The sequence below is a fragment of the Lithobates pipiens genome, unplaced genomic scaffold, assembly GCF_037356315.1.
Source record: "Lithobates pipiens isolate NorthernLeopardFrog02 unplaced genomic scaffold, aLitPip1_a1.2 Scaffold_30, whole genome shotgun sequence".
NCBI classification, from domain to species: Eukaryota; Metazoa; Chordata; class Amphibia; order Anura; family Ranidae; genus Lithobates; species Lithobates pipiens.
The window spans coordinates 28,485,501-28,513,364 of record NW_027507791.1 but is presented as its reverse complement, the minus strand read 5'-3'; the positions used below and the strand labels follow the sequence as shown (position 1 = coordinate 28,513,364).

The 27,864-nt window shown below is 56.5% G+C and overlaps 1 protein-coding gene across 1 annotated transcript in view; it reads left to right on the top strand.

The window, feature by feature from the left end:
* Window positions 1-2,704: 2,704 nt before the first annotated feature.
* LOC143942519 (unconventional myosin-Ie-like) overlaps window positions 2,705-27,864 on the top strand; it is a 43,200-nt gene continuing 18,040 nt past the window's right edge. The window contains exons 1-4 of the mRNA XM_077463836.1: window positions 2,705-3,036; window positions 23,172-23,309; window positions 24,194-24,283; window positions 27,620-27,713. Of these exons, the coding sequence (XP_077319962.1) occupies window positions 3,034-3,036; window positions 23,172-23,309; window positions 24,194-24,283; window positions 27,620-27,713 (325 nt within the window). The 5' untranslated portion in view covers window positions 2,705-3,033. The remainder of the gene's footprint in view (window positions 3,037-23,171; window positions 23,310-24,193; window positions 24,284-27,619; window positions 27,714-27,864) is intronic.

The following is a 27,864-nucleotide window of genomic DNA, read 5'->3' as shown; positions in this document are numbered from 1 at the left end:
TCATTGGTGTCAGTGGGGGGAATAGTGTCCCATCATTGGTGTCAGTGGGGGGAATAGTGCCCCATCATTGGTGTCAGTGGGGGGAATAGTGCCCCATCATTGGTGTCAGTGGGGGAATAGTGCCCCATAATTGGTATCAGTGGGGGAATAGTGCCCCATCATTGGTGTCAGTGGGGGGAATAGTGCCCCATCATTGGTGTCAGTGGGAGGAATAGTGCCCCATCATTGGTATCAGTGGGGGAATAGTGTCCCATCATTGGTGTCAGTGGGAGGAATAGTGCCCCATTATTGGTGTCAGTGGGGGAATAGTGTCCCATCATTGGTGTCAGTGGGAGGAATAGTGCCCCATCATTGGTGTCAGTGGGAGGAATAGTGTCCCATCATTGATATCAGTGGGAGGAATAGTGCCCCATCATTGGTGTCAGTGGGAGGAATAGTGTCCCATCATTGATATCAGTGGGAGGAATAGTGCCCCATCATTGGTGTCAGTGGGAGGAATAGTGCCCCATCATTGGTGTCAGTGGGGGGAATAGTGTCCCATCATTGGTGTCAGTGGGGGGAATAGTGCCCCATCATTGGTGTCAGTGGGGGGAATAGTGCCCCATCATTGGTGTCAGTGGGGGAATAGTGCCCCATAATTGGTATCAGTGGGGGAATAGTGCCCCATCATTGGTGTCAGTGGGGGGAATAGTGCCCCATCATTGGTGTCAGTGGGAGGAATAGTGCCCCATCATTGGTATCAGTGGGGGAATAGTGTCCCATCATTGGTGTCAGTGGGAGGAATAGTGCCCCATTATTGGTGTCAGTGGGGGAATAGTGTCCCATCATTGGTGTCAGTGGGGGGAATAGTGCCCCATCATTGGTGTCAGTGGAAGGAATTGTGCCCCATCATTGGTGTCAGTGGGAGGAATAGTGGCCCATCATTGGTGTCAGTGGGAGGAATAGTGCCCCATCATTGGTATCAGTGGGAGGAATAGTGCCCCATCATTGGTGTCAGTGGGAGGAATAGTGGCCCATCATTGGTGTCAGTGGGAGGAATAGTGTCCCATCATTGGTATCAGTGGGAGGAATAGTGCCCCATCATTGGTGTCAGTGGGAGGAATAGTGGCCCATCATTGGTGTCAGTGGGAGGAATAGTGTCCCATCATTGGTATCAGTGGGAGGAATTGTGCCCCATCATTGGTGTCAGTGGGAGGAATAGTGGCCCATCATTGGTGTCAGTGGGAGGAATAGTGCCCCATCATTGGTATCAGTGGGAGGAATAGTGCCCCATCATTGGTGTCAGTGGGAGGAATAGTGCCCCATCATTGGTGTCAGTGGGAGGAATAGTGGCCCATCATTGGTGTCAGTGGGAGGAATAGTGTCCCATCATTGGTATCAGTGGGAGGAATAGTGTCCCATCATTGGTATCAGTGGGAGGAATTGTGCCCCATCATTGGTGTCAGTGGGAGGAATAGTGGCCCATCATTGGTGTCAGTGGGAGGAATAGTGCCCCATCATTGGTATCAGTGGGAGGAATAGTGCCCCATCATTGGTGTCAGTGGGAGGAATAGTGGCCCATCATTGGTGTCAGTGGGAGGAATAGTGCCCCATCATTGGTATCAGTGGGAGGAATAGTGCCCCATCATTGGTGTCAGTGGGAGGAATAGTGCCCCATCATTGGTGTCAGTGGGAGGAATAGTGGCCCATCATTGGTGTCAGTGGGAGGAATAGTGCCCCATCATTGGTATCAGTGGGAGGAATAGTGCCCCATCATTGGTGTCAGTGGGAGGAATAGTGCCCCATCATTGGTGTCAGTGGGAGGAATAGTGGCCCATCATTGGTGTCAGTGGGAGGAATAGTGCCCCATCATTGGTGTCAGTGGGAGGAATAGTGCCCCATCATTGGTGTCAGTGGGAGGAATAGTGGCCCATCATTGGTGTCAGTGGGAGGAATAGTGTCCCATCATTGGTGTCAGTGGGGGGAATAGTGTCCCATCATTGGTGTCAGTGGGAGGAATAGTGCCCCATCATTGGTGTCAGTGGGAGGAATAGTGGCCCATCATTGGTGTCAGTGGGAGGAATAGTGCCCCATCATTGGTGTCAGTGGGGGGAATAGTGCCCCATCATTGGTATCAGTGGGTTAATTTATGTAATTATTTATTTATTTGTTTATTCATTTTTTCTTTTTTTTATATAAAGGGTTGAAGGTTATGATTGGGGGTTTAATTAATTCATGAAATAATTTATATATTTATTTATTGTGTTTTCTAAGGTGGGGGAGGGGTAATATTAGGATTTCTGATAACTTTTATCATTTATTTATAAATTATTAATAATTATTGTGATTTGAGCAGAAAAACGCTCAGAAATCTGCGAAAAAGGCGCTAAAAAAACGCTTGAAACGCGCCGATCTGCAGCGACTCGCACTACAATAAAGGACCGGGACCAATGGGCTGCCTTGCGTGCGGCGGCGGTCGGTCACGCCTGTAGCTGGGAACCAATCCCTGGAGGGACATTAAATCAGGACAAGCAGCCAATGAAATGGGACCAAACTCCAGATGTGCCTGAAGCCGGTGGATCGGTATGACAGCCAGGCGATCAGCATTTCCCGGAATGTGACGGCGCGGGTTCCCTTTAATACGATCCTGCCATAGCCGCGGCGTGCCGGGGAGGTGCAGTACCTCTGTGTCCAGCAGGTGTCACCGCACCACCCTCCTCCTCCTCCTCCTCCCCCACCTGACTCACAGCTCACCTGGATCAGGAGCCGCCCAGGTGAAGAGACACCTGAGAGGAAGTGAGACCCCCGCCCTGCACTCCGAGACCCCCAGAGGAGAAGGAGAGTCTCAAGAAGACCCCAGGAAAGGGGCAGAGCCGAGTGTGAGACCTCCAGGAGGGCAGAGACACCTACCTGGGCTACCGGCAAGACACTCACCTGGACTACTGAGACCTGTGGGGGTGGGGGAGTGTGAGAGACCCCGGAGGGGGATGTGTGTGTGACCCCCAGGAAGACGACACCCCAGAGAACCCTGCAGACCCCCGGCACAGCAACACCATGGTGAGTACTACCCCCCCCCCCCCCTCCAATCACAGTCCCAGCAAAGTCCCCCCCCCCCCACCAATCACAGTCCCAAAGTCCCCCCCCCCCATGAAGTCCAATTATTTCTGGGAATTTTTCTAGGAAACTGAAATCCAAAAAGTGTATTTCCTCCCCGAACAGGAAAGTCATTGTGGGGACCCCCCGGGTGCTGCCCCTAGAAATGTGAGTGACTCTACTGAACCCCCATTTACAGAACAATGCCCCCCATTCCCAGTGTTACCCCCCATGTCCAGATCTACCCCTTTACAATGTATTGCCCCCACTATATCCACATCTACCCCTATACAACATATTGCCCCCCCCCATATCCACATCTACCCCATACGATGTATTGCCCCCATCACCAAATCTATCCCTATACAAAGTATTGCCCCCCTCATCACCAAATCTACCCCTATACAGTGTATTGCCCCCTATATTCAGATCTACCCCTATACGATGTATTGCCCCCCATCACCAAATCTATCCCTATACAACGTATTGCCCCCCCCTCTCATCACCAAATCTACCCCTATACAATGTATTGCCCCCATCACCAAATCTATCCCTATACAATGTATTGTGCCCCTTTCCAAATCTAACCCCATACAATGTATTGCCCCCCATAAACACATCTACCCCTATACAGTATTGCCCCTTATATCCACATCTACCCTTATACAATGTATTGCCTCCTATATTCAAATCTACCCCTATACAATGTATTGCCCCCTCATCACTAAATCTACCACTATACAATGTGTTGCCCCCTCATCACTAAATCTACCACTATACAATGTATTGCCCCCCCCTCATCACCAAATCTACCCCTATACAATGTATTGCCCCCCCCTCATCACCAAATCTACCCCTATACAATGTATTGCCCCCCTCATCACCAAATCTACCCCTATACAATGTATTGCTCCCCCCCCATCACCAAATCTACCCCTATACAATGTATTGCCCCCCCTCATCACCAAATCTACCCCTATACAATGTATTGCCCCCCCACTTAACCAAATCTACCCCTATACAATGTATTGCCCCCCCTCATCACCAAATCTACCCCTATACAATGTATTGCCCCCCCTCATCACCAAATCTACCCCTATACAATGTAGTGCCCCCCCTCATCACCAAATCTACCCCTATACAATGTAGTGCCCCCCCCTCATCACCAAATCTACCCCTATACAATGTATTGCCCCCCCTCATCACCAAATCTACCCCTATACAATGTATTGCCCCCCCTCATCACCAAATCTACCCCTATACAATGTATTGCCCCCCCCCTCATCACCAAATCTACCCCTATACAATGTATTGCCCCCCCTCATCACCAAATCTACCCCTATACAATGTATTGCCCCCCCCCCTCATCACCAAATCTACCCCTATACAATGTATGCCCCCCCCCCTCATCACCAAATCCACCCCTATACAATGTATTGCCCCCTATATACAGATCTACCCCTATGCAATGTACTCCCCCACATTAGATCTCCCACCTCATGCCCAGTTCTACCCCCCCCCCCCCTATACAATCTACTGTTACCCCTCCCCCACCCTCTGTACTCTCTGTGTATATGATCACTTCCTGTCCTGTGTGTATACAGTGTGTGTGTGTGTATATATATATATATATATATATACACTATCCTGACATAACTGTCCGCCCGTTACTCAGTGCCGGTACGCCCGGATCCACACCCGTCGGGCAGAGATCTCACCACACACAATCAGATCTCTTCCTGAAGATCTGTCGCCATTTGTAACATTGTAGCTCCAAAAATCCTTCCATCCCCCGCACACAGCCGCTTCCTGATTGGACAGCAATGAATCGTTTCTATAATGATGAACACGGGATGCAGTTTTGGTAAATCTGGAGGAGATTGTACAATCAGATTGTAACGTGTGTGTCCCAGAAATTGATGGCGTCCGCGTGGTGCAAATGACAGCCGGCTGTGAAGTGAAAGGGGGGGGGGGGGGCTGGGACGCCCGGCAGACCGGACCGACCAGACAATCGACATTCCTCGGTGACCTCGTCTGATATAAACAGAAGGATCGGCATATGAAGAGGACCGGTCTCAGGTCTCCGTCCAGCCGGGGGAGGGGAGGCACCGATACCAGACCGTTCCTCATCACATGCAGATTGCTTGGTTTGCATGTCTATGGGGGGGGAGGGGTGCTGAAATCTAAACCGTTATTCTGACACTTCATGGACCACACATGAACCAATCTCCCCCAATCTGAGGATCTACCTCTTCCTGGGGGGCACTGACTGTGTGTGGGTGGCGGGTCCTCTCTGATATTATTTTATCGCTTGGCTGCGCCATGTGATTGGAGGTCGGGACGACAACCGACCCGACCGTTAGTTGGCGCTCTTCTTCTAACACTCGATATCTGGACTCCGCCCACCTCTGCGGATCAGGCACCTTAGTGAAAACGTTACACCGTCATATTTATTACGTTTCTGCACCCCTCCCCCTATTGGGACATGTACGGGGTGATTGGACGGCATACGTTGGTTATTTGGTTGGATTGGAGGTTGGATTGGAGGGTGTATGGTGGGGTTGGAGGTTGGATTGGAGGGTGTCTGGTGGGGTTGGAGGGTGTATGGAGTGGTTGGAGGTTGGATTAGAGGGTGTCTTGTGGGGTTGGAGGGTGTCTTGTGGGGTTGGAGGGTGTCTTGTGGGGTTGGAGGGTGTCTTGTGGGGTTGGAGGGTGTCTGGTGTGATTGGAGGGTGTATGGTGGGATTGGAGGTTGGGATTGGAGGGTGTATGGTGGGATTGGAGGGTGTATGGTGGGGTTGAAGGTTGCATTGGAGGGTGTCTGGTGGGGTTGGAGGTTGGATTGGAGGGTGTATGGTGGGGTTGGAGGTTGGATTGGAGGGTGTATGGTGGGGTTGGAGGTTGGATTGGAGGGTGTATGGTGGGGTTGGAGGTTGGATTGGAGGGTGTCTGGTGGGGTTGGAGGTTGGATTGGAGGGTGTCTGGTGGGGTTGGAGGGTGTCTGGTGGGGTTGGAGGGTGTCTGGTATGATTGGAGGTTGGGTTGGAGGGTGTATGGTGGGGTTGGAGTTTGGGTTGGAGGGTGTCTGGTGGGGTTGGAGGTTGGATTGGAGGGTGTCTGGTGGGGTTGGAGGGTGTCTGGTGGGGTTGGAGGGTGTCTGGTGGGGTTGGAGGGTGTCTGGTGGGGTTGGAGGGTGTATGGTGGGGTTGGAGGGTGTCTGGTGGGGTTGGAGGGTGTCTGGTGGGGTTGGAGGTGGGGTTGGAGGGTGTATGGTGGGGTTGGAGGGTGTATGGTGGGGTTGGAGGTTGGATTGGAGGGTGTCTGGTGGGGTTGGAGGGTGTCTGGTGGGGTTGGAGGGTGTCTGGTATGATTGGAGGTTGGGTTGGAGGGTGTATGGTGGGGTTGGAGTTTGGGTTGGAGGGTGTCTGGTGGGGTTGGAGGTTGGATTGGAGGGTGTCTGGTGGGGTTGGAGGGTGTCTGGTGGGGTTGGAGGGTGTCTGGTGGGGTTGGAGGGTGTCTGGTGGGGTTGGAGGTGGGGTTGGAGGGTGTATGGTGGGGTTGGAGGGTGTATGGTGGGGTTGGAGGGTGTATGGTGGGGTTGGAGGGTGTATGGTGGGGTTGGAGGTTGGGTTGGAGGGTGTATGGTGGGGTTGGAGGTTGGGTTGGAGGGTGTCTGGTGGGGTTGGAGGTTGGGTTGGAGGGTGTCTGGTGGGGTTGGAGGTTGGATTGGAGGGTGTCTGGTGGGGTTGGAGGTTGGATTGGAGGGTGTCTGGTGGGGTTGGAGGTTTGATTGGAGGGTGTCTGGTGGGGTTGGAGGTTGGATTGCAGGGTGTCTGGTGGGGTTGGAGGTTGGATTGGAGGGTGTCTGGTGGGGTTGGAGGTTGGATTGCAGGGTGTCTGGTGGGGTTGGAGGTTGGATTGGAGGGTGTCTGGTGGGGTTGGAGGTTGGATTGGAGGGTGTCTGGTGGGGTTGGAGGTTGGATTGGAGGGTGTCTGGTGGGGTTGGAGGTTGGATTGGAGGGTGTCTGGTGGGGTTGGAGGTTGGATTGGAGGGTGTCTGGTGGGGTTGGAGGTTGGATTGGAGGGTGTCTGGTGGGGTTGGAGGTTGGATTGGAGGGTGTCTGGTGGGGTTGGAGGTTGGATTGGAGGGTGTCTGGTGGGGTTGGAGGGTGTCTGGTGGGGTTGGAGGGTGTCTGGTGGGGTTGGAGGGTGTCTGGTGGGGTTGGAGGGTGTCTGGTGGGGTTGGAGGTTGGATTGGAGGGTGTCTGGTGGGGTTGGAGGTTGGATTGGAGGGTGTCTGGTGGGGTTGGAGGTTGGATTGGAGGGTGTATGGTGGGGTTGGAGGTTGGGTTGGAGGGTGTAATTGTGTGGTTGGAGGTTGGGTTGGAGGGTGTATGGTGGGGTTGGAGGTTGGGTTGGAGGGTGTCTGGTGGGGTTGGAGGTTGGATTGGAGGGTGTCTGGTGGGGTTGGAGGTTGGGTTGGAGGGTGTATGGTGTGATTGGAGGTTGGGTTGGAGGGTGTCTGGTATGATTGGAGGTTGGGTTGGAGGGTGTATGGTGGGGTTGGAGGTTGGATTGGAGGGTGTCTGGTGGGGTTGGAGGTTGGGTTGGAGGGTGTCTGGTATGATTGGAGGTTGGGTTGGAGGGTGTCTGGTATGATTGGAGGTTGGATTGGAGGGAGTATGGTGGGGTTGGAGGTTGGATTGGAGGGTGTCTGGTGGGGTTGGAGGTTGGATTGGAGGGTGTATGGTGTGATTGGAGGTTGGGTTGGAGGGTGTCTGGTATGATTGGAGGTTGGGTTGGAGGGTGTCTGGTATGATTGGAGGTTGGGTTGGAGGGTGTCTGGTATGATTGGAGGTTGGGTTGGAGGGTGTCTGGTATGATTGGAGGTTGGGTTGGAGGGTGTCTGGTGGGGTTGGAGGTTGGATTGGAGGGTGTCTGGTGGGGTTGGAGGTTGGATTGGAGGGTGTCTGGGGTTGGAGGTTGGATTGGAGGGTGTATGGTGGGGTTGGAGGTTGGGTTGGAGGGTGTCTGGTGGGGTTGGAGGGTGTCTGGTGGGGTTGGAGGGTGTCTGGTGGGGTTGGAGGTTGGATTGGAGGGTGTATGGTGGGGTTGGAGGTTGGATTGGAGGGTGTATGGTGGGGTTGGAGGTTGGATTGGAGGGTGTATGGTGGGGTTGGAGGTTGGGTTGGAGGGTGTCTGGTATGATTGGAGGTTGGGTTGGAGGGTGTAATTGTGTGGTTGGAGGTTGGGTTGGAGGGTGTCTGGTATGATTGGAGGTTGGGTTGGAGGGTGTAATTGTGTGGTTGGAGGTTGGGTTGGAGGGTGTATGGTGGGGTTGGAGGGTGTATGGTGGGGTTGGAGGTTGGGTTGGAGGGTGTATGGTGGGGTTGGAGGTTGGGTTGGAGGGTGTATGGTGGGGTTGGAGGTTGGATTGGAGGGTGTATGGTGGGGTTGGAGGTTGGATTGGAGGGTGTCTGGTGGGGTTGGAGGTTGGATTGGAGGGTGTCTGGTGGGGTTGGAGGGTGTATGGTGTGATTGGAGGTTGGGTTGGAGGGTGTAATTGTGTGGTTGGAGGTTGGATTGGAGGGTGTATGGTGGGGTTGGAGGGTGTATGGTGGGGTTGGAGGTTGGATTGGAGGGTGTATGGTGGGGTTGGAGGTGGGGTTGGAGGGTGTATGATGGGGTTGGAGGTTGGATTGGAGGGTGTCTGGTGGGGTTGGAGGTTGGGTTGGAGGGTGTCTGGTGGGGTTGGAGGTTGGATTGGAGGGTGTCTGGTGGGGTTGGAGGGTGTAATTGTGTGGTTGGAGGTTCGGTTGGAGGGTGTATGGTGGGGTTGGAGGTTGGATTGGAGGGTGTATTTTGGGATTGGAGGGTATGGGGTGGAGGTTGGATTGGAGGGTGTCTGGTGGGGTTGGAGGTTGGATTGGAGGGTGTCTGGTGGGGTTGGAGGGTGTCTGGTTGAGTTGGAGGTTGGATTGGAGGGTGTCTGGTGGGGTTGGAGGTTGGATTGGAGGGTGTCTGGTGGGGTTGGAGGTTGGATTGGAGGGTGTCTGGTGGGGTTGGAGGTTGGATTGGAGGGTGTCTGGGGTTGGAGGTTGGATTGGAGGGTGTATGGTGGGGTTGGAGGTTGGATTGGAGGGTGTCTGGTGGGGTTGGAGGTTGGATTGGAGGGTGTATGGTGGGGTTGGAGGTTGGATTGGAGGGTGTCTGGGGTTGGAGGTTGGATTGGAGGGTGTCTGGTGGGGTTGGAGGTTGGATTGGAGGGTGTATGGTGGGGTTGGAGGTTGGGTTGGAGGGTGTCTGGTGTGATTGGAGGTGGGGTTGGAGGGTGTCTGGTATGATTGGAGGTTGGGTTGGAGGGTGTATGGTGGGGTTGGAGGTTGGGTTGGAGGGTGTCTGGTGGGGTTGGAGGTTGGGTTGGAGGGTGTCTGGTGGGGTTGGAGGGTGTCTGGTGGGGTTGGAGGGTGTCTGGTGGGGTTGGAGGTTGGATTGGAGGGTGTATGGTGGGGTTGGAGGTTGGATTGGAGGGTGTATGGTGGGGTTGGAGGTTGGATTGGAGGGTGTATGGTGGGGTTGGAGGTTGGATTGGAGGGTGTCTGGTGGGGTTGGAGGTTGGATTGGAGGGTGTATGGTGGGGTTGGAGGTTGGGTTGGAGGGTGTCTGGTGTGATTGGAGGTGGGGTTGGAGGGTGTCTGGTATGATTGGAGGTTGGGTTGGAGGGTGTAATTGTGTGGTTGGAGGTTGGGTTGGAGGGTGTATGGTGGGGTTGGAGGTTGGGTTGGAGGGTGTCTGGTGGGGTTGGAGGTTGGATTGGAGGGTGTCTGGTGGGGTTGGAGGTTGGATTGGAGGGTGTAATTGTGTGGTTGGAGGTTGGGTTGGAGGGTGTATGGTGTGATTGGAGGTTGGGTTGGAGGGTGTCTGGTATGATTGGAGGTTGGGTTGGAGGGTGTATGGTGGGGTTGGATTGGAGGGTGTCTGGTGGGGTTGGAGGTTGGGTTGGAGGGTGTAATTGTGTGGTTGGAGGTTGGGTTGGAGGGTGTATGGTGGGGTTGGAGGTTGGGTTGGAGGGTGTCTGGTGGGGTTGGAGGTTGGGTTGGAGGGTGTCTGGTATGATTGGAGGTTGGGTTGGAGGGTGTAATTGTGTGGTTGGAGGTTGGGTTGGAGGGTGTCTGGTGGGGTTGGAGGTTGGGTTGGAGGGTGTCTGGTGGGGTTGGAGGTTGGGTTGGAGGGTGTCTGGTGGGGTTGGAGGGTGTATGGTGGGGTTGGAGGTTGGGTTGGAGGGTGTATGGTGTGATTGGAGGTTGGGTTGGAGGGTGTTTGGTGGGGTTGGAGGTTGGATTGGAGGGTGTCTGGTGGGGTTGGAGGTGGGGTTGGAGGGTGTATGGTGTGATTGGAGGTTGGATTGGAGGGTGTCTGGTGGGGTTGGAGGTGGGGTTGGAGGGTGTCTGGTGGGATTGGAGGTTGGATTGGAGGGTGTCTGGTGGGGTTGGAGGTTGGATTGGAGGGTGTATGGTGGGGTTGGAGGTTGGGTTGGAGGGTGTCTGGTGTGATTGGAGGTTGGGTTGGAGGGTGTAATTGTGTGGTTGGAGGTTGGGTTGGAGGGTGTATGGTGGGGTTGGAGGTTGGGTTGGAGGGTGTATGGTGGGGTTGGAGGTTGGATTGGAGGGTGTATGGTGGGGTTGGAGGTTGGATTGGAGGGTGTCTGGTGGGGTTGGAGGTTGGATTGGAGGGTGTCTGGTGGGGTTGGAGGTTGGATTGGAGGGTGTCTGGTGGGGTTGGAGGTTGGGTTGGAGGGTGTCTGGTGGGGTTGGAGGGTGTCTGGTGGGGTTGGAGGTTGGATTGGAGGGTGTATGGTGTGATTGGAGGTTGGGTTGGAGGGTGTAATTGTGTGGTTGGAGGTTGGATTGGAGGGTGTATGGTGGGGTTGGAGGTTGGGTTGGAGGGTGTATGGTGGGGTTGGAGGGTGTATGGTGGGGTTGGAGGGTGTATGGTGGGGTTGGAGGTTGGGTTGGAGGGTGTCTGGTGGGGTTGGAGGTTGGGTTGGAGGGTGTATGGTGGGGTTGGAGGGTGTATGGTGGGGTTGGAGGGTGTATGGTGGGGTTGGAGGTGGGGTTGGAGGGTGTATGGTGGGGTTGGAGGTGGGGTTGGAGGGTGTATGGTGGGGTTGGAGGTGGGGTTGGAGGGTGTCTGGTGGGGTTGGAGGTTGGGTTGGAGGGTGTCTGGTGGGGTTGGAGGTTGGGTTGGAGTGTGTCTGGTGGGGTTGGAGGTTGGGTTGGAGGGTGTCTGGTGGGGTTGGAGGTTGGATTGGAGGGTGTATGGTGGGGTTGGAGTTTGGGTTGGAGGGTGTCTGGTGGGGTTGGAGGTTGGATTGGAGGGTGTCTGGTGGGGTTGGAGGGTGTCTGGTGGGGTTGGAGGGTGTATGGTGGGGTTGGAGGTTGGATTGGAGGGTGTCTGGTGGGGTTGGAGGGTGTAATTGTGTGGTTGGAGGTTCGGTTGGAGGGTGTATGGTGGGGTTGGAGGTTGGATTGGAGGGTGTATTTTGGGATTGGAGGGTATAGGGTGGGGGTGGAGGTTGGGTTGGAGGGTGTCTGGTGGGGTTGGAGGGTGTCTGGTGGGGTTGGGGGTTGGATTGGAGGGTGTCTGGTGGGGTTGGAGGGTGTCTGGTGGGGTTGGAGGGTGTCTGGTGGGGTTGGAGGTTGGATTGGAGGGTGTCTGGTGGGGTTGGAGGGTGTATGGTGGGGTTGGAGGTTGGGTTGGAGGGTGTATGGTGGGGTTGGAGGTTGGGTTGGAGGGTGTCTGGTGGGGTTGGAGGTTGGATTGGAGGGTGTCTGGTGGGGTTGGAGGTTGGATTGGAGGGTGTATGGTGGGGTTGGAGGTTGGGTTGGAGGGTGTCTGGTGGGATTGGAGGGTGTCTGGTGGGATTGGAGGGTGTCTGGTGGGATTGGAGGGTGTCTGGTGGGATTGGAGGGTGTCTGGTGGGGTTGGAGGGTGTCTGGTGGGGTTGGAGGGTGTCTGGTGGGGTTGGAGGGTGTCTGGTGGGGTTGGAGGGTGTCTGGTGGGGTTGGAGGGTGTCTGGTGGGGTTGGAGGTTGGATTGGAGGGTGTCTGGTGGGGTTGGAGGTTGGATTGGAGGGTGTATGGTGGGGTTGGAGGTTAGGTTGGAGGGTGTCTGGTGTGATTGGAGGTGGGGTTGGAGGGTGTCTGGTATGATTGGAGGTGGGGTTGGAGGGTGTCTGGTGGGGTTGGAGGTTGGGTTGGAGGGTGTCTGGTGGGGTTGGAGGTTGGGTTGGAGGGTGTATGGTGGGGTTGGAGGTTGGGTTGGAGGGTGTATGGTGGGGTTGGAGGTTGGGTTGGAGGGTGTCTGGTGGGGTTGGAGGTTGGATTGGAGGGTGTCTGGTGGGGTTGGAGGGTGTCTGGTGGGGTTGGAGGGTGTATGGTGGGGTTGGAGGGTGTATGGTGGGGTTGGAGGGTGTATGGTGGGGTTGGAGGGTGTCTGGTGGGGTTGGAGGGTGTATGGTGGGGTTGGAGGGTGTATGGTGGGGTTGGAGGGTGTATGGTTGGATTGGAGGGTGTCTGGTGGGGTTGGAGGTTGGGTTGGAGGGTGTCTGGTGGGGTTGGAGGTTGGGTTGGAGGGTGTCTGGTGGGGTTGGAGTTTGGGTTGGAGGGTGTCTGGTGGGGTTGGAGGTTGGATTGGAGGGTGTCTGGTGGGGTTGGAGGGTGTAATTGTGTGGTTGGAGGTTCGGTTGGAGGGTGTATGGTGGGGTTGGAGGTTGGATTGGAGGGTGTCTGGTGGGGTTGGAGGGTGTAATTGTGTGGTTGGAGGTTCGGTTGGAGGTTGGATTGGAGGGTGTCTGGTGGGGTTGGAGGGTGTATGGTGGGGTTGGAGGTTGGATTGGAGGGTGTATTTTGGGATTGGACGGTATAGGGTGGGGGTGGAGGTTGGATTGGAGGGTGTATTTTGGGATTGGAGGGTATAGGGTGGGGGTGGAGGTTGGATTGGAGGGTGTCTGGTGGGGTTGGAGGGTGTATGGTGGGGTTGGAGGTTGGGTTGGAGGGTGTCTGGTGGGGTTGGAGGGTGTATGGTGAGGTTGGAGGTTGGGTTGGAGGGTGTATGGTGAGGTTGGAGGTTGGGTTGGAGGGTGTCTGGTGGGGGTTGGAGGGTGTATGGTGAGGTTGGGTTGGAGGGTGTCTGGTGGGGTTGGAGGTTGGGTTGGAGGGTGTCTGGTGGGGTTGGAGGTTGGGTTGGAGGGTGTCTGGTGGGGTTGGAGGTTGGGTTGGAGGGTGTATGGTGGGGTTGGAGGGTGTATGGTGGGGTTGGAGGGTGTATGGTGAGGTTGGGTTGGAGGGTGTCTGGTGGGGTTGGAGGTTGGGTTGGAGGGTGTCTGGTGGGGTTGGAGGTTGGGTTGGAGGGTGTCTGGTGGGGTTGGAGGGTGTCTGGTGGGGTTGGAGGGTGTCTGGTGGGGTTGGAGGTTGGATTGGAGGGTGTCTGGTGGGGTTGGAGGGTGTATGGTGGGGTTGGAGGTTGGGTTGGAGGGTGTATGGTGGGGTTGGAGGTTGGGTTGGAGGGTGTCTGGTGGGGTTGGAGGTTGGATTGGAGGGTGTCTGGTGGGGTTGGAGGTGGGGTTGGAGGGTGTCTGGTATGATTGGAGGTGGGGTTGGAGGGTGTCTGGTGGGGTTGGAGGTTGGGTTGGAGGGTGTATGGTGGGGTTGGAGGTTGGGTTGGAGGGTGTCTGGTGTGATTGGAGGTGGGGTTGGAGGGTGTCTGGTATGATTGGAGGTGGGGTTGGAGGGTGTCTGGTGGGGTTGGAGGTTGGGTTGGAGGGTGTATGGTGGGGTTGGAGGGTGTCTGGTGGGGTTGGAGGTTGGATTGGAGGGTGTCTGGTGGGGTTGGATGGTGTCTGGTGGGGTTGGAGGGTGTATGGTGGGGTTGGAGGGTGTCTGGTGGGGTTGGAGGTTGGATTGGAGGGTGTCTGGTGGGGTTGGAGGTTGGATTGGAGGGTGTCTGGTGGGGTTGGAGGTTGGATTGGAGGGTGTCTGGTGGGGTTGGAGGTTGGGTTGGAGGGTGTTTGGTGGGGTTGGAGGTTGGATTGGAGGGTGTCTGGTGGGGTTGGAGGTTGGATTGGAGGGTGTCTGGTGGGGTTGGAGGTTGGGTTGGAGGGTGTCTGGTGGGGTTGGAGGTTGGGTTGGAGGGTGTCTGGTGGGGTTGGAGGTTGGATTGGAGGGTGTCTGGTGGGGTTGGAGGGTGTAATTGTGTGGTTGGAGGTTCGGTTGGAGGGTGTATGGTGGGGTTGGAGGTTGGATTGGAGGGTGTCTGGTGGGGTTGGAGGGTGTAATTGTGTGGTTGGAGGTTCGGTTGGAGGGTGTATGGTGGGGTTGGAGGTTGGATTGGAGGGTGTCTGGTGGGGTTGGAGGGTGTATGGTGGGGTTGGAGGTTGGATTGGAGGGTGTATTTTGGGATTGGAGGGTATAGGGTGGGGGTGGAGGTTGGATTGGAGGGTGTATTTTGGGATTGGAGGGTATAGGGTGGGGGTGGAGGTTGGATTGGAGGGTGCCTGGTGGGGTTGGAGGTTGGGTTGGAGGGTGTCTGGTGGGGTTGGAGGGTGTATGGTGGGGTTGGAGGTTGGGTTGGAGGGTGTCTGGTGGGGTTGGAGGGTGTATGGTGAGGTTGGAGGTTGGGTTGGAGGGTGTATGGTGGGGTTGGAGGGTGTATGGTGAGGTTGGAGGTTGGGTTGGAGGGTGTCTGGTGGGGGTTGGAGGGTGTCTGGTGGGGGTTGGAGGGTGTATGGTGGGGTTGGAGGGTGTATGGTGAGGTTGGGTTGGAGGGTGTCTGGTGGGGTTGGAGGTTGGGTTGGAGGGTGTCTGGTGGGGTTGGAGGTTGGGTTGGAGGGTGTCTGGTGGGGTTGGAGGTTGGGTTGGAGGGTGTATGGTGGGGTTGGAGGGTGTATGGTGGGGTTGGAGGGTGTATGGTGAGGTTGGGTTGGAGGGTGTCTGGTGGGGTTGGAGGTTGGGTTGGAGGGTGTCTGGTGGGGTTGGAGGTTGGGTTGGAGGGTGTATGGTGGGGTTGGAGGGTGTCTGGCGGGGTTGGAGGGTGTCTGGTGGGGTTGGAGGTTGGATTGGAGGGTGTCTGGTGGGGTTGGAGGGTGTATGGTGGGGTTGGAGGTTGGGTTGGAGGGTGTATGGGGGGGTTGGAGGTTGGGTTGGAGGGTGTCTGGTGGGGTTGGAGGTTGGATTGGAGGGTGTCTGGTGGGGTTGGAGGTTGGATTGGAGGGTGTCTGGTGGGGTTGGAGGTGGGGTTGGAGGGTGTCTGGTATGATTGGAGGTGGGGTTGGAGGGTGTCTGGTGGGGTTGGAGGTTGGGTTGGAGGGTGTATGGTGGGGTTGGAGGTTGGGTTGGAGGGTGTCTGGTGGGGGTTGGAGGGTGTATGGTGGGGTTGGAGGGTGTATGGTGAGGTTGGGTTGGAGGGTGTCTGGTGGGGTTGGAGGTTGGGTTGGAGGGTGTCTGGTGGGGTTGGAGGTTGGGTTGGAGGGTGTCTGGTGGGGTTGGAGGGTGTATGGTGGGGTTGGAGGGTGTATGGTGGGGTTGGAGGGTGTATGGTGAGGTTGGGTTGGAGGGTGTCTGGTGGGGTTGGAGGTTGGGTTGGAGGGTGTCTGGTGGGGTTGGAGGTTGGGTTGGAGGGTGTATGGTGGGGTTGGAGGGTGTCTGGCGGGGTTGGAGGGTGTCTGGTGGGGTTGGAGGTTGGATTGGAGGGTGTCTGGTGGGGTTGGAGGGTGTATGGTGGGGTTGGAGGTTGGGTTGGAGGGTGTCTGGTGGGGTTGGAGGGTGTATGGTGGGGTTGGAGGTTGGGTTGGAGGGTGTCTGGTGGGGTTGGAGGGTGTATGGTGGGGTTGGAGGGTGTCTGGTGGGGTTGGAGGGTGTCTGGTGGGGTTGGAGGGTGTATGGTGGGGTTGGAGGGTGTATGGCGGGGTTGGAGGGTGTCTGGCGGGGTTGGAGGGTGTCTGGCGGGGTTGGAGGGTGTCTGGTGGGGTTGGAGGGTGTCTGGTGGGGTTGGAGGGTGTCTGGTGGGGTTGGAGGGTGTCTGGTGGGGTTGGAGGGTGTATGGTGGGGTTGGAGGGTGTATGGTGGGGTTGGAGGGTGTATGGTGGGGTTGGAGGGTGTATGGCGGGGTTGGAGGGTGTATGGCGGGGTTGGAGGGTGTCTGGCGGGGTTGGAGGGTGTCTGGCGGGGTTGGAGGGTGTCTGGCGGGGTTGGAGGGTGTCTGGCGGGGTTGGAGGGTGTCTGGCGGGGTTGGAGGGTGTCTGGCGGGGTTGGAGGCTGTCTGGCGGGGTTGGAGGGTGTCTGGCGGGGTTGGAGGGTGTCTGGCGGGGTTGGAGGCTGTCTGGCGGGGTTGGAGGGTGTCTGGCGGGGTTGGAGGGTGTCTGGTATGATTGGAGGTGGGGTTGGAGGGTGTCTGGTGGGGTTGGAGGTTGGGTTGGAGGGTGTATGGTGGGGTTGGAGGTTGGGTTGGAGGGTGTCTGGTGGGGGTTGGAGGGTGTATGGTGGGGTTGGAGGGTGTATGGTGAGGTTGGGTTGGAGGGTGTCTGGTGGGGTTGGAGGTTGGGTTGGAGGGTGTCTGGTGGGGTTGGAGGTTGGGTTGGAGGGTGTCTGGTGGGGTTGGAGGGTGTATGGTGGGGTTGGAGGGTGTATGGTGGGGTTGGAGGGTGTATGGTGAGGTTGGGTTGGAGGGTGTCTGGTGGGGTTGGAGGTTGGGTTGGAGGGTGTCTGGTGGGATTGGAGGTTGGGTTGGAGGGTGTCTGGTATGATTGGAGGTTGGGTTGGAGGGTGTCTGGTATGATTGGAGGTTGGGTTGGAGGGTGTCTGGTGGGGTTGGAGGTTGGATTGGAGGGTGTCTGGTGGGGTTGGAGGTTGGATTGGAGGGTGTCTGGGGTTGGAGGTTGGATTGGAGGGTGTATGGTGGGGTTGGAGGTTGGGTTGGAGGGTGTCTGGTGGGGTTGGAGGGTGTCTGGCGGGGTTGGAGGGTGTCTGGTGGGGTTGGAGGTTGGATTGGAGGGTGTCTGGTGGGGTTGGAGGGTGTATGGTGGGGTTGGAGGTTGGGTTGGAGGGTGTCTGGTGGGGTTGGAGGGTGTCTGGTGGGGTTGGAGGGTGTCTGGTGGGGTTGGAGGGTGTATGGTGGGGTTGGAGGTTGGGTTGGAGGGTGTCTGGTGGGGTTGGAGGGTGTATGGTGGGGTTGGAGGGTGTCTGGTGGGGTTGGAGGGTGTATGGTGGGGTTGGAGGGTGTATGGTGGGGTTGGAGGGTGTATGGCGGGGTTGGAGGGTGTCTGGCGGGGTTGGAGGGTGTCTGGCGGGGTTGGAGGGTGTCTGGCGGGGTTGGAGGGTGTCTGGTGGGGTTGGAGGGTGTCTGGTGGGGTTGGAGGGTGTCTGGTGGGGTTGGAGGGTGTCTGGTGGGGTTGGAGGGTGTATGGTGGGGTTGGAGGGTGTATGGTGGGGTTGGAGGGTGTATGGCGGGGTTGGAGGGTGTATGGCGGGGTTGGAGGGTGTCTGGCGGGGTTGGAGGGTGTCTGGCGGGGTTGGAGGGTGTCTGGCGGGGTTGGAGGCTGTCTGGCGGGGTTGGAGGCTGTCTGGCGGGGTTGGAGGCTGTCTGGCGGGGTTGGAGGCTGTCTGGCGGGGTTGGAGGCTGTCTGGCGGGGTTGGAGGCTGTCTGGCGGGGTTGGAGGCTGTCTGGCGGGGTTGGAGGGTGTCTGGCGGGGTTGGAGGGTGTCTGGCGGGGTTGGAGGGTGTCTGGCGGGGTTGGAGGCTGTCTGGCGGGGTTGGAGGCTGTCTGGCGGGGTTGGAGGCTGTCTGGCGGGGTTGGAGGCTGTCTGGCGGGGTTGGAGGCTGTCTGGCGGGGTTGGAGGCTGTCTGGCGGGGTTGGAGGGTGTCTGGCGGGGTTGGAGGCTGTCTGGCGGGGTTGGAGGGTGTCTGGCGGGGTTGGAGGGTGTCTGGCGGGGTTGGAGGGTGTCTGGCGGGGTTGGAGGGTGTCTGGCGGGGTTGGAGGGTGTCTGGCGGGGTTGGAGGGTGTCTGGCGGGGTTGGAGGGTGTCTGGCGGGGTTGGAGGGTGTCTGGCGGGGTTGGAGGGTGTCTGGCGGGGTTGGAGGGTGTCTGGCGGGGTTGGAGGGTGTCTGGCGGGGTTGGAGGGTGTCTGGCGGGGTTGGAGGGTGTCTGGCGGGGTTGGAGGGTGTCTGGCGGGGTTGGAGGGTGTCTGGCGGGGTTGGAGGGTGTCTGGCGGGGTTGGAGGCTGTCTGGCGGGGTTGGAGGGTGTCTGGCGGGGTTGGAGGGTGTCTGGCGGGGTTGGAGGGTGTCTGGCGGGGTTGGAGGGTGTCTGGCGGGGTTGGAGGGTGTCTGGCGGGGTTGGAGGGTGTATGGCGGGGTTGGAGGGTGTCTGGCGGGGTTGGAGGGTGTCTGGCGGGGTTGGAGGGTGTCTGGCGGGGTTGGAGGGTGTCTGGCGGGGTTGGAGGGTGTATGGCGGGGTTGGAGGGTGTCTGGTGGGGTTGGAGGGTGTATGGCGGGGTTGGAGGGTGTCTGGTGGGGTTGGAGGTTGCATTGTATCTTATTGTACAATCTTCCTTTAGCTCATCCAGCAAATGTGAGATTCCAGGGCTGGCTGATCGGATATAAACTCAATGAATGGATAGGACCGGCCTTTCCTTTTTGTACGGCGATTGGGCAGAAATTGTACAACCAGATTGTATGTCTATATTGTGTGTGTGTGTGTATATATATATATATACAATGTGATTCTATCAGTAGTGGGAAGCAGATCCCGAGAAACAATGTAACCAACACAATGAAATCTCTGGCTCCTCCTACCGATCACGGCAGAACGCCCCTCCCCCATTTCAATATGGTGGAAGTATTCCCCCCCCCCCCCCCCCCCCGTTTATTCTCTTCTGCCGCCGTCTTCCCATCAAGAGATTTCCGACACTGTCTCTTTAAATCCGACCCGGTGGGGGGGCGGGGCTGTGACACATTTAAAGGGTTCTTCCACCTGGATGAGGCTGAGCAGTAAAAGCGGCCAATCAGGGTCTCCGCTGGTGAAGCTGGGGGGAGGGGGAGTTCCCCTTTAAGCCCCCCCCCCTCCCGTGTCTTTTTATTGCTATCTCCATCTGTGTTCTGATTGGACGGGATGTTCTGGTATGGTGGACGCACATAGTGCTAAAAAAAATAAAAATGAATCTTCCAATGGCGGTGATACTTCCCCCCTCCCCCCCCCCCACCGTCCGATGTCTGTGATTGGATGGAATGGAGGTGACCCCCCCCCCCACACACACACATCGGGATCTCTGATGGCCTCGGCACTGATTGCGGTTATTTTCCAGCACGCTGGACATTTTCTGGAGCGTTCTCCTCTCCCCATACAATAGGGGGCGATGTCTTCTTGGGTGACCCCCCGCCTGTGCGTCCCTCTGATACCGTGCCCCCCATATCTATGTGCAGAGCCTCGAGGGGTCACCCCGGGGCAACACACCCTCCCCTCCCCCTCATTCAGCACTCTGTAATCAGTACAGGATATCGATCGACTCGCCTGGACTTTGCCCCCCCCGGTGTCATCCACAGCACACAGCAGACTCCCTCCCCCCCCTGCCGTGGAGATCTAATCACCCAAATGCCCCCCCCCCCCCAAGCATGATGGGAGTTCTAGTCCCTCTAATGACCCCCCCAGAGCATGATGGGAGTTCTAGTCCCTCTAATGACCCCCCCCAAAGCATGATGGGGGTTCTAGTCCCTCTAATGACCCTCCCCGGAGCATGATGGGGGTTCTAGTCCCTCTAATGACCCTCCCCGGAGCATGATGGGGGTTCTAGTCCCGCTAATGACCCCCTCCCCAAAGCATGATGGGGGCTCTAGACCCTCTAATGACCCCCTCCCCAGAGCATGATGGGGGTTCTAGTCCCTCTAATGACCCCCTCCCCAAAGCATGATGGGGGCTCTAGTCCCTCTAATGACCCCCTCCCCAAAGCATGATGGGGGTTCTAGTCCCTCTAATGACCCCCTCCCCAAAGCATGATGGGGGCTCTAGTCCCTCTAATGACCCCCTCCCCAAAGCATGATGGGGATTCTAGTCCCCCAAATGACCCCCCCCCGAGCATGATGGGAGTTCTAGTCCCTCTAATGACCCCCTCCCCAGAGCATGATGGGGGTTCTAGTCCCTCTGATGACCCCCTCCCCGGAGCATGATGGGGGTTCTAGTCCCTCTGATGACCCCCTCCCCAGAGCATGATGGGGGTTCTAGTCCCTCTAATGACCCTCCCCGGAGCATGATGGGGATTCTAGTCCCCCAAATGACCCCCCCCCGAGCATGATGGGAGTTCTAGTCCCTCTAATGACCCCCCCAGAGCATGATGGGGGTTCTAGTCCCTCTAATGACCCCCTCCCCAGGGCATGATGGGGGTTCTAGTCCCTCTGATGACCCCCTCCCCAGAGCATGATGGGGGTTCTAGTCCCTCTAATGACCCCCTCCCCGGAGCATGATGGGAGTTCTAGTCCCTCTAATGACCCCCTCCCCAGAGCATGATGGGGGTTCTAGTCCCTCTGATGACCCCCTCCCCAGAGCATGATGGGGGTTCTAGTCCCTCTAATGACCCTCCCCGGAGCATGATGGGGATTCTAGTCCCCCAAATGACCCTCCCAGAGCATGATGGGGATTCTAGTCCCCCAAATGACCCCCCCCCCCCGAGCATGATGGGAGTTCTAGTCCCTCTAATGACCCCCCCAGAGCATGATGGGGGTTCTAGTCCCTCTAATGACCCCCTCCCCAGGGCATGATGGGGGTTCTAGTCCCTCTGATGACCCCCTCCCCAGAGCATGATGGGGGTTCTAGTCCCTCTAATGACCCCCTCCCCGGAGCATGATGGGAGTTCTAGTCCCTCTAATGACCCCCCCAGAGCATGATGGGGGTTCTAGTCCCTCTAATGACCCCCTCCCCAGAGCATGATGGGGGTTCTAGTCCCTCTGATGACCCCCTCCCCAGAGCATGATGGGGGTTCTAGTCCCTCTAATGACCCCCTCCCCAAAGCATCATGGGGGTTCTAGTCCCTCTAATGACCCCCTCCCCAGAGCATGATGGGGGTTCTAGTCCCTCTAATGACCCCCCCAGAGCATGATGGTGGTTCTTGTCCCCCAAATGACACTCCCAGAGCATGATGGGGGTTCTAGTCCCCCAAATTCACCCCGAAAGCATGATGGGGGTTCTAGTCCCCGAACTGACGCATGTTTTGGTCTCATTCACACCAGTAGGGGGCGCTCTGCGGTGTTTATAATGTCTGCGCTGCGCACTACTGCGCTACGACTCGTCTCGGTTCTCGCTGGTTTTTCTATAACTTTATTTGATTGGCTCTGGGTGTGACGGTGCTGCTGCCCGTTTGGATGCGTCGCCATGCGTTTATAACATCGAGGTCACTTCTCTGTGTGAAGAAACGCATTGAACATGCGCAGAAACGCGTCGTCCTTTAGCGGACGCACGGCGGGGCTGTAATGTTTATTGCCACCCCCAACGCATCTGACAACGCATGTTCTCACACACGCCGGACCGCATGGTTTCGGGGGTTTTTTGGCAGAGTGTCCAGGGATTAGTTTTTCTGCGTTTTTTTTATTTATTTTTTATTTATTTTTTCTCTCGTGCGCTGAAATAAATGGTCCGCCCCGTGAAACGCATGGACGCATAGCGACCAACGCATGGCAAAGCACTGTCGCACTGGACTGCAGAATGTGGCGCCCGTCCGTTTTTTTTCTTGGACGTGTTTTCGGTGCACCGTAAAAAAACAAAAAAAAACAAAAAAAAAAATGCACCGAAGGCGTGCAATGGCGATCGCCGCACGCAAAAGACGCATGTAATGAGCGTTTAGTGCATGGAAGCCGGCCCCTCCCCTAGTGGGTTTTCAGTCCATAGCAACCTCCAACGGTACTCAACGTTTCATTGGCTGAGGAAACGCAACAAAGTATCATGGGTGGCGTAAAAGCGCCAAACGCCGCGCATGCAAAACGACGTATGCGTTGTGCAACTTCCTGCAGAAAATGAGCGCTATGGAGGGACGTGCGTTTACAGCCCCTTCGCCCGCGCCGAGGTGTGCGTTGTGCGTGCGCGCTGGGCTGCAGGGTTTCTTTTTAATTAAAAAAACAAAAAAACAAAAAAAACTTTATAAAAAAAAACAAAAAAAGCTTTATTAAAAAAAAAACAAAAAAAATACTTTATAAAAAAAACAAAAAACAAAAAGAACTTTATATAAAAAAAATAAAATAAATGGACGTTCGTTTAAAATAACAAAAAAAAAAAAAAGCAGGGCGCACCGACAAAAGGAAGCGATTATTTCCTCGCGGTTTTCGCGTTGATCGATGAGGAATAATGTAAATGAGCCCCTGATTGCGCCTGTAATAAACGCAAGGCTGGAAAGTCGCAACATTGTTAAGGAACAAAAAAAAAGTTTGTGTTAAAAGATTTCTGATTGGCTGTGCGGCGGTCGGCTGCGATTGGCTGTGCGGCGAGCTGACACTGACAGGCGTCGGTTGTCGTCCGGCTGTGTACAGTTGACACAGATAACGTGCTGAGGGCTCTGCAGGCTCCGCCCACCGGCAGGCGCATTCCTCACCCCCATTTACCTTGTCAGGACCTGCAGGTAGAGGGTGGGGGGGCGGAGCTTCCTGGAGGGCGCGGCCCGCACTGCATTCCACAGGTGTACAGAGGTCTCCGCTGACTGTTTTTTTTTTTTTTACTTAAAGGGCCGGCAGCCCTCGGTGGTGGGCCTGCGTACGCCGGCGACCTGAGACCGCAGATCTGTCGTCGCAGAAGAACGAGCGACACGGCGAATGATTCCCTTAGTGTGACCGATCGGAAAAATACATAAAATGCAATTTCTGAGAAAGTTGCCCCCCCCCCCCCCAATACTCATAGCAGCATGTCGGGGCTTCTCGAGTGTCAGCTCTGTGGGTCAGTAGTATAAATGGCCCCATAATACACAATGCGATATGTTGCGGGGGGGCGTTGAATTGTCAGCTCTGTGGGTCAGTAACACAATAATAATAATAATAAGCTGTCTTGTCTTCCCCCCTCTCCCCCCCCCCCCGCAGGGCAGCAAGGAGCGCTACCATTGGCAGACGCAGAATGTGCGGCAGAGCGGAGTGGACGACATGGTCCTCCTGTCCAAGATCACGGAGGACGCCATTGTGGACAACCTGAAGAAGAGATACATGGACGACTTCATCTTCGTATCCTTCACAAGGGGGCGCCCATTGGGCGTTACAGGGGGGGGGTGGGGGTTAGGGCGTGTCACTGCCGGGGGCGGGGTAATTGTATGGAGGCTCTGGAGGTATCTGCCTTGTCCAGGAAACAAACGCAATGTCTGTGGTTCCCGATGGCAATGAGATGCGGGTACTTCAAGAGCCTGCACTGGAGTAAATGAAGGAGAATGGGGAGTGCAACGCATGACCAATACTTGATACACAGAGCCGCCGCCGGTCCCCCTTTAGACGGGGGCCGACGCCGCCGCCGGTCCCCCTTTTTAGACGGGGTCCCCCTTTTTAGACGGGGGCCGACGCCGCCGCCGTTCCCCCTTTTTAGACGGGGTCCCCCTTTTTAGACGGGGGCCGACGACGCCGCCGGTCCCCCTTTAGACGGGGGCCGACGCCGCCGCCGGTCCCCCTTTAGACGGGGGCCGACGCCGCCGCCGGTCCCCCTTTAGACGGGGGCCGACGACGCCGCCGGTCCCCCTTTAGACGGGGGCCGACGCCGCCGCCGTTCCCCCTTTTTAGACGGGGTCCCCCTTTTTAGACGGGGGCCGACGACGCCGCCGGTCCCCCTTTAGACGGGGGCCGACGCCGCCGCCGGTCCCCCTTTAGACGGGGGCCGACGCCGCCGCCGGTCCCCCTTTAGACGGGGGCCGACGACGCCGCCGGTCCCCCTTTAGACGGGGGCCGACGACGCCGCCGGTCCCCCTTTAGACGGGGGCCGACGACGCCGCCGGTCCCCCTTTGGGCCGGGGAGCCGCCGCCGGTCCCCCTTTGGGCCGGGGAGCCGCCGCCGGTCCCCCTTTGGGTGGAGTTGCCCTTTAAGTACAATGTTCCTTTTTTGGGGTTTCCTTAGCGCTCCGCAGACTTACATCGGGCCGGTGCTCATCTCCATCAACCCCTTCAAACAGCTGCCGTACTTCACCGACAAGGAGATCGAGATGTACCAGGGGGCGGTGAGTGCGCAGATGAGATTTCAGTTTTAGGTGGAGCACGCTGGCCGATCGCCTGCAGAGTTCTCATCCCGACATTCTGGCTGTGAGATCCATCGGGAGCCCCCCCCATCCCCCAACCAAGGGTACAACCAAGATTTGGATGGGGCTGGGAAGGGATGGGGTTGGACCCCCTGTGTCCCCACCTCTCTATTACACCCGGGCACAGAAATGGGGACACAGCGATCGCTCCGCACAGAACTACAATGTATCAAATATTATAAAATGTGTTTAACGGAGCGATCGATGTGAGTTCAGCCAATGCCGGAGCAGAGAGGATGATGGGAAGGCAGGTGAGATACGGGAAATCTGTCAGCTGACGCCACACCTTAATTATGAAGGTGACAGCGAGACGGTCATGTGACACCCAGCCGTAAAACTCTGACTCTGCGCTGTCACCGTGTGGTCATCACCGGTACTGCAGTCCATCCATGCTGCCTGTATGTATATAGCTCTGACATATACCGCAGCGCTGTACAGAGGATGCTGAGCCAACCACATCAGTCTCTGCGCCAGAGGAGCTTACACTCTAATGTCCCCTCCCCCCACAGTCACATCAGTCTCTGTACAGAGGAGCTTACACTCTAATGTCCCCTCCCCCCACACAGTCACATCAGTCTCTGTACAGTGGAGCTTACACTCTAATGTCCCCTCCCCCCACAGTCACATCAGTCTCTGTACAGAGGAGCTTACACTCTAATGTCCCCTCCCCCCCACAGTCACATCAGTCTCTGTACAGAGGAGCCTACACTCTAATGTCCCCTCCCCCCCCACAGTCACATCAGTCTCTGTACAGAGGAGCTTACACTCTAATGTCCCCTCCCCCCACAGTCACATCAGTCTCTGTACAGAGGAGCTTACACTCTAATGTCCCCTCCCCCCCCCACAGTCACATCAGTCTCTGTACAGAGGAGCTTACACTCTAATGTCCCCTCCCCCACAGTCACATCAGTCTCTGTACAGAGGAGCTTACACTCTAATGTCCCCTCCCCCCCCCACAGTCACATCAGTCTCTGTACAGAGGAGCTTACACTCTAATGTCCCCTCCCCCCCCCCACAGTCACATCATTCTCTGTACAGAGGAGCTTACACTCTAATGTCCCCTCCCCCCACAGTCACATCAGTCTCTGTACAGAGGAGCTTACACTCTAATGTCCCCTCCCCCCCCACAGTCACATCAGTCTCTGTACAGAGGAGCTTACACTCTAATAACCCCTCCCCCACAGTCACATCAGTCTCTCTACAGAGGAGCTTACACTCTAATGTCCCCTCCCCCGCACAGTCACATCAGTCTCTGTACAGAGGAGCTTACACTCTAATGTCCCCTCCCCCCACAGTCACATCAGTCTCTGTACAGAGGAGCTTACACTCTAATGTCCCCTCCCCCCACAGTCACATCAGTCTCTGTACAGAGGAGCTTACACTCTAATGTCCCCTCCCCCCCCCACAGTCACATCAGTCTCTGTACAGAGGAGCTTACACTCTAATAACCCCTCCCCCACAGTCACATCAGTCTCTCTACAGAGGAGCTTACACTCTAATGTCCCCTCCCCCGCACAGTCACATCAGTCTCTGTACAGAGGAGCTTACACTCTAATGTCCCCTCCCCCACACAGTCACATCAGTCTCTGTACAGAGGAGCTTACACTCTAATGTCCCCTCCCCCACAGTCACATCAGTCTCTGTACAGAGGAGCTTACACTCTAATGTCCCCTCCCCCCACAGTCACATCAGTCTCTGTACAGAGGAGCTTACACTCTAATGTCCCCTCCCCCACAGTCACACCAGTCTCTGTACAGAGGAGCTTACACTCTAATGTCCCCCCCCCCCCCACAGTCACATCAGTCTCTGTACAGAGGAGCTTACACTCTAATGTCCCCTCCCCCCACAGTCACATCAGTCTCTGTACAGAGGAGCTTACACTCTAATGTCCCCTCCCCCCCACAGTCACATCAGTCTCTGTACAGAGGAGCTTACACTCTAATGTCCCCTCCCCCCACAGTCACATCAGTCTCTGTACAGAGGAGCTTACACTCTAATGTCCCCTCCCCCCACAGTCACATCAGTCTCTGTACAGAGGAGCTTACGCTCTAATGTCCCCTCCCCCCACAGTCACATCAGTCTCTGTACAGAGGAGCTTACGCTCTAATGTCCCCTCCCCCCACAGTCACATCAGTCTCTGTACAGAGGAGCTTACACTCTAATGTCCCCTCCCCCACAGTCACACCAGTCTCTGTACAGAGGAGCTTACACTCTAATGTCCCCCCCCCCCCCACAGTCACATCAGTCTCTGTACAGAGGAGCTTACACTCTAATGTCCCCTCCCCCCACAGTCACATCAGTCTCTGTACAGAGGAGCTTACACTCTAATGTCCCCTCCCCCACAGTCACATCAGTCTCTGTACAGAGGAGCTTACACTCTAATGTCCCCTCCCCCACAGTCACATCAGTCTCTGTACAGAGGAGCTTACACTCTAATGTCCCCTCCCCCCCACAGTCACATCAGTCTCTGTACAGAGGAGCTTACACTCTAATGTCCCCTCCCCCCCACAGTCACATCAGTCTCTGTACAGAGGAGCTTACACTCTAATGTCCCCTCCCCCCCCCCCCACAGTCACGTCAGTCTCTGTACAGAGGAGCTTACACTCTAATGTCCCCTCCCCCACAGTCACATCAGTCTCTGTACAGAGGAGCTTACACTCTAATGTCCCCTCCCCCCCACAGTCACACCAGTCTCTGTACAGAGGAGCTTACACTCTAATGTCCCCTCCCCCCCCCCCCCCACAGTCACGTCAGTCTCTGTACAGAGGAGCTTACACTCTAATGTCCCCTCCCCCACAGTCACATCAGTCTCTGTACAGAGGAGCTTACACTCTAATGTCCCCCCCCCCCACAGTCACATCAGTCTCTGTACAGAGGAGCTTACACTCTAATGTCCCCTCCCCCACAGTCACATCAGTCTCTGTACAGAGGAGCTTACACTCTAATGTCCCCTCCCCCACAGTCACATCAGTCTCTGTACAGAGGAGCTTACACTCTAATGTCCCCTCCCCCACAGTCATATCAGTCTCTGTACAGAGGAGCTTACACTCTAATGTCCCCTCCCCCCACAGTCACACACTATTATTATTATTATTATTATTATTATTATACATTTATATGGCTCTGACATATACCGCAGTGCTGTATAGAGGACGCTGAGCCAGTTCCAGGGTCAGGGGGATGAGGACTTGGGTCAAGATGTCATGTCTGGTGATGATGTCACGCCTGGTGATGTCATGTCTTGTGATGTCATTCCAGGCCCAGTATGAGAATCCTCCACACATCTACGCTCTGGCGGACACCATGTACAGGAATATGCTGATCGATGGGGAGAATCAATGTGTCATTATCAGGTGAGGAACGTGGACTTGCTGTCTCCTACAGTGGGGGTAAATAACGATCGTCTTCCCTGTGGATGGTGTAAGATTTGCCCCCTTACATAGAAATGAAGGGTCTATCATTGTATTTTATATGATGGAGACAGAAGATCAACCAAAAATCAC